Source organism: Lissotriton helveticus, chromosome 4_1 (assembly GCF_964261635.1).
Source record: "Lissotriton helveticus chromosome 4_1, aLisHel1.1, whole genome shotgun sequence".
Taxonomy (NCBI): domain Eukaryota; kingdom Metazoa; phylum Chordata; class Amphibia; order Caudata; family Salamandridae; genus Lissotriton; species Lissotriton helveticus.
Genome location: NC_136063.1, coordinates 1,885,533,577 through 1,885,539,576, shown reverse-complemented (window position 1 = coordinate 1,885,539,576; position 6,000 = coordinate 1,885,533,577). Strand labels below are relative to the sequence as shown.

Below are 6,000 nucleotides of genomic sequence, written 5' to 3'. Positions count from 1 at the left end.
CAAAATGAAAAGGCAGGAATGCATTATTTTTAAGCAATACAATGTATTCCTGTCCTTTCCCACTGCGCTGTTGCTGTTCTGGCAGACTAGTGCCAACGTATGCACTTGCACCATGGTGCAAGGGTGCCTCAGTTGCATTGCAGGATTGTTTTTGGGCAGGAAGTGGCACCTTCCTGCACAAAAGCAAGGCTTTTCCTATTGCTATGTGTGCTGCAGAATGCACCACACATAGAAAAAGCAAAACAAGAGGAGAAAGAAATATATTTCTTATTGTTACACCTCACCTCAGGAGGCATATGGATTTGGGACTTCCCCAGGGGTGCATGATTTTGTAAATGTAGGGCAGTGTCAAAATACATGGGTGTTGGGTGGAAAAACCCACGCAACGCCCCGGGACACCTCCCATGCGCAAAGTAAGGCGATGCAGCGATTTGAGCTGTGTCGCCTTACTCATGATTTATGAGGCGCAGCTTCATAAATCAGATTCAGTTTCCTGCGTCATGCATGTACCACTTTACATAGTGCGAAAGTGGGGCATGGCTCTCATAAATAAGCCCCCACAGTCCTTCGTAATAAGACCATCTTCATTCCCGGTTCCATCAGGAATTGTGAGATCTGCAAAGTTACTGTGGACCGGACATACACCCACCCCATTGAAAGCAGATGAAATCTCCAATTGACACAGCAGGGAAAACGAGGAATTACAATAAAATCAGACGCAGAATTAACATTTCACCTGTAATTCCTCATTGCTTAGTCAATTCTCCAGGCTCATCCTGTAATTCGCGATTAATGGCACGTGACGTCCGAGGCCCTGGTATCATTAGCTCAGTGGGTGCAGAAATAACATCAGCCCCTCACTTGTTCTTTTCCCCCTGTGGGGGTGGGCACGTGTAAGGAGGCCCTTATCCATATCAGGCCTCTAAGAGTCACCGCTCAAATACTCTTTTCTGCCACTTCTCAGTAATATCTTGAAGTGATTCCGTCGGCTGCGTGACTTTGATTATTAGCTCGGAAAGGTAATGTAATATTTATATTGTAATACACGATCCGTTTTGAGCTGTTGTCTCGTTGCACAAATGCAGCGTAAGTAATTAAATACACGATGGTTTACAAATACAAGCTGAAACAGTGGTCTATATTTCCCCTGCCGTATACTAAATATACGCAGTCTTGTCTTTAGAAATCATTACAAAATAATGAACAATCAGCAAATGCATTTTACTAACTGCAATAAAAGAACTGGAGTTACAAAATAGCTCTTTTTTTCAAAGGGAGGCACTCGCCTTGTGTCACCCTAATTTCCCACACAATGGGTGTTGGTTTGCTGTGCAGCCTGTCATTAGGAATCCGGGAAGGGTAAATGACATGAACTTCCTGGTTAGGTGTATTCAAGTTTAACACGATCCAGGGAAGCAGTCTGAAGCAAAAGCTCCCGGCACAAGTCACAGCTCCCTTTGAGGCTGCTGGTCGCTCTCAAGAATGGGTTGGAGAAACATTTCACTCCCTGCCTGCCTCAGGTGCTGTCGAAAAAACAACAGCAAAGATAAGGTATGTACCATTTTCAAAATAAATTGAAGTACTGGAAATCAAATGTTTCTACTGATTGCAGCCTCGACTGCAATCCCTAAACTAAATGAAAATGGTATTATTGTGATGTAAAATTCCAATTTCCACTAAAGACCCAGAAAAGCCTGCTGAAAACATGCATAATGGCTCCTCCTACTATACCCTCTTTTTAGGTCCGGCGTTTGCCAAGACCTTTTAATTTTACTAAGATCTAAATGTATAATATGCTTACTTTTAGAGGTTTTCAGCCAGCCCTCTTCAGCCATCAGATGACTATTGTGTCATCTGGTGCTTTAAATGGGCCGGAACTCACCGGTACTGAGTACTCACACTTCTTAGATTTATCACTCTGAGTACCGGCACTTCTCTTCTGCCAAGGAGAGTACTGGTACTCATGAAACGCTAGTGCTGGCAGCCTTTCTTTGATAGCCAAGGCACTTCTGTAGATCTTAGCCGAGCCCAGATGAACAATTCAGCGTGGGCTCATTTGCATACAGTCTGGTTGTTCACCATCATGCCATGTTGCAAACACAGACATCGAGGCAGCCAGGTGACAGAGTAATTAAGAAAGATGTGGGAGGTAACCAGGTTCAAATGGCTTTAATTCTGCCGGATTATTTTGTTAACTGTCCGTGTATGTTTGTCTGCTTGCCTGTGTGCTTACCTCTGATTGTTTTTGTGTGAGCCAAAAACTGGAGAAATGGGGAGAGAATAGAGATACTCTTTGAAGTTCTATTCAAGTAAATGTCTGGAATGCTTTGTGTGTGCATGTCTGCTTGTTTCTTTCTGTGTCACTCGAGAATATATAAAATTTTGCCAAGCAACAGCAATTAACAGTATTGATGTTGCGCATATTACAAAACACGGAAATGTTAAAATATCGCTGTGCTTGGCTTTCGTTGTGTATAAAGAGTATACAATCCTGCTTTGTTTATTGAAATACATTTCCCCGGTGTTTTGGTATGTGCTGCAAGTAGTATCCTGCACGAAGTATCAAAGCAAACACAATGAGATGATGGACGGAGTGCTGAAACTTTTCAGACACTCACCCCCAGTCACAGATCTGGGTTGAATCCATCATCATTCTTTAGCTCACTTTGCCACCTCAGTTCAGACCCAGCTTTATGCAAATCGGTCTTGACCCTGTACAGTCCAGTCCGAACTGCCAAGCCAGTTCTTCCCTGAACCGGAAACAAGCATCCGGGGACCGGTTTCTGGGTAGCACCCTTCATCAGCCAGGCTAGCTTGAATCCAGTGGCAAAGTGAGCAAGAGACCCGCGTCTGTAAATCAGTCTTGACCATGTGCCCCATGGGAACAGTCTGGCCCGAACTGCATTCTGTCCATCAACTGTTGTTTTTGCAAGTAGTATCGAAGTCAATAAGTGTCGGCATGTCTACACCACCCCAGTTACGACATGGCCATATGCAAATCAGCCTTGACCCTGTGCCTCATGGGAACAGTTCAGCCCGAACTGCCAAGCCATGTCTTTCCTGGACCGGAATCAAGCATCCTAGGACCGGTTTCTGGCTATCAGCCGTCTTCAGCCAGGATAGCTTGACTCCAATGGTGTGGAGAGCATGGGACTCACGTCTGCGCATACCCATCCCACTCGGGTGACAAATGCAAAAATAACAGTTGATGGACAGAATGCAGAACAATGTCATACATTCACCCCAGTACAGAGATCTGGGCCTAAATCCATATTTTGTTTGCACTCCACACCACCCCAATTCAGACATGGCCATATGCAAATCAGCCTTGACCCAGTGCCTCATAGGAACAGTCCAGCCCGAACTGCCAAGCCATGTCTTTCCTGAACCGGAATCAAGCATCCTAGGACCGGTTTCTGGCTATCAGCTGTCTTCAGCCAAGATAGCTTGGCTCCAGTGGTGTGGAGAGCATGGGACTCACGTCTGAGCATAACCATCCCACTCGGGGTGACAAATGCAAAAATAACCGTTGATGGACAGAATGCAGAACAATGTCATACATTCACCCCAGTACAGAGATCTGGGCCTAAATCCATCGTTTTTTTGGACTCCACACCACCCAAGTTCAGACATGGCCATATGCAAATCAGCCTTGCCCCTGTGCCTCATGGGAACAGTCCAGCCCGAACTGCCAAGCCATGTCTTTCCTGGACCGGAATCAAGCATCCTAGGACCGGTTTCTGGCTATCAGCCGTCTTCAGCCGGGATAGCTTGACTCCAGTGGTGTGGAGAGCATGGGACTCACGTCTGAGCATACCCATCCCCCTCGGGGTGACAAATGCAAAAATAACAGTTGATGGACAGAATGCAGAACAATGTCATACATTCATCCCAGTACAGAAATCTAGGCCTAAATCCTAAGTCCCACCCCCCAAGTCCTGCCCACTGGCCATGTTTCAATGAATACCTACACTATTTCCCCCCCATTTAAAGCACTGGTGTCCTCCACATTTTAATTCTTCTCACAACAGCATACTGTTAGACCTGGCACACTTGGTGTTGGTCTCCCTTCTATTTTTTGCTGTTGCCTCATGTGTTTTAGTTGATATTAGATGTTTGGGCACTGTGCCACTGATATCCAGGGCCACAGTGCAAGTGCTCCCTATTGTAAATTGATGTATTAATCAGTGGTTCCATGTTTGGCTATTTGGTTTACTTGTCAGACCCTAGTACAGTGCACTGAGTGTGCCCAGGGCTTGTAAATCCAAATGCTGCTGGTGGGAATGCAGAACTGGTTGTGCCACCCACAGAAGCAGCCTTGTAAAATGTGTCTACGGTCTGCCATTGCAGAGCCTGCGTGCAGTCTGGTACTGTCATGCTGACTGGGCAAGTGCACCCACTTGCCAGTCCCTAAACCTTCCCTTGTCTTCATATCAGTCACCCCTATGGTATGCCCATGGGCAGGTTGCATTGTAAGTATAAGGTAGGACAAGCCCTGATGTGTGTGGCATGTCCTAATAGTGAATTACAGCCATTTTCAGTTTTTACTATTGCAAGGCTACTAGTTCTCCATAGGCCAGTATGGGCAGATAGATTATTACATTTTATAATCCTAACTGACTTAGGGTACATGGTAGAAATTCGAGTTTAGTATGCCTGAACACAGAATGATAAAATACATCTTTCAGTGAAGTTGGTTTTAACATTCTGTGTTTGCAAATACCACTTTTAGAAAGTAGGTATTTGCTTGTATAACTATCCAAAGCCAGCCTCTGCTAGGTTGTGTATTCCTTTGTCTTGTTTTGTGAGTGACAGGTCTGGAGGATTCCAAGAGAAAGGTTGAGTCAGCCCAGTGGTGAATAGAGAGATCTGTATCTAGATGGTGTGAGGAGTTGCACCTGAACCTTGAATAGGGCTGTGCCTGCCTTCCACAATGCTGGCTCCACCCCTGGGGAGCAACTGATGTCTCTGCCCTGCACACTGAAAGAAGAGAAGGAGTCCTGTAAACAAAGTGCTCCAGGACTGTTCTTACCTTCCACAATGCTGGCTCCACCTCCTGTAGGGCGTCTGATGTGCCTGCCCTGCACTGTGAAAGGAAAGGAGAAGTCTGGTAAACAGAGTGCTTCAGAACTGGTTTGCACTGGGCAAAGGCCCCTCTTCCCTCAGAGAATAAAGCATTTTGGGGTATAAATATTGGAACCCTGATCCCATGAAATGTGATCACTTTTGGACTACAAGAAGAAACCTTTACTAAGGAGAGGAACCTGAAGAAACTGAGGAGAGACTATTCCTAAGCTGAAGTGCTGCTTGGGGAATTGGCCTGCAGAGGTTGCCTTGCTGCCAAAGGAAGGAGAAAGGAACTTTGTGTACTTTGCTTTCAACTTGTGAAGGTTCTCTAAGGACTTGGAAAAGAGCTTGCCTCCTGCTGAAGTCTTAGGGACAACACACTTCATTCAACCCCCAGCTCCCCAGAGTTCTTTAGAAGTACCTGCTGCTATTTTGGGCCTTCTGAGGAGCTGCGTGTTGCAAGGAGGTGGAAGCGCTACTCAACGACAAGAAGCGTGTCGCTGTCACTTTGCCTGCCGTCGCAACTCTGAAGGAGGGTGTCGCCGTTGTAGCTGTCACATTGCACCGCATCAAGAGAAGAATCTCGCAACGAGGTCGGAGCGTGTCGCTGTGTCTGCTGTCGCGACTCCAAGGGAGGGTGTCGCCGCTGGAACTGTCGTACTGCACTGCATCGAAGAAAAGCCCCTTGCATCCCCCGAGAAGCGTGCCGCCGGTGGAGCTGCTGCCGAGCATCGTGGATGTCGTCGCTGTAGTTGTCACATCGTGCGAAAGCTTCATGCATCGTGGGAGAAGAGTGTCGCAAGTAGATCAGCTGCCATCACATCGCGGAACAAGAGGGTCGCCGCTGCAGTCCACGCATCAAACCGAGAACTTCTCGCATCCCCGAGAAGCGTGCCATATCTGGAAGATCTTCACGTCTTTATTTCTTTGCAC

The 6,000-nt window shown here is 46.6% G+C and overlaps 1 protein-coding gene across 1 annotated transcript in view; it reads left to right on the top strand.

Moving 5' to 3' along the window:
- Positions 1–1,390: 1,390 nt before the first annotated feature.
- The window catches only part of LOC144829413 (sodium- and chloride-dependent neutral and basic amino acid transporter B(0+)-like), a 545,621-nt gene continuing 541,011 nt past the window's right edge, over positions 1,391–6,000 (top strand). Inside the window, exon 1 of the mRNA XM_078688536.1 lies at positions 1,391–1,551. Coding sequence (XP_078544662.1) covers positions 1,483–1,551 — 69 coding nt within the window. The 5' untranslated portion in view covers positions 1,391–1,482. The remainder of the gene's footprint in view (positions 1,552–6,000) is intronic.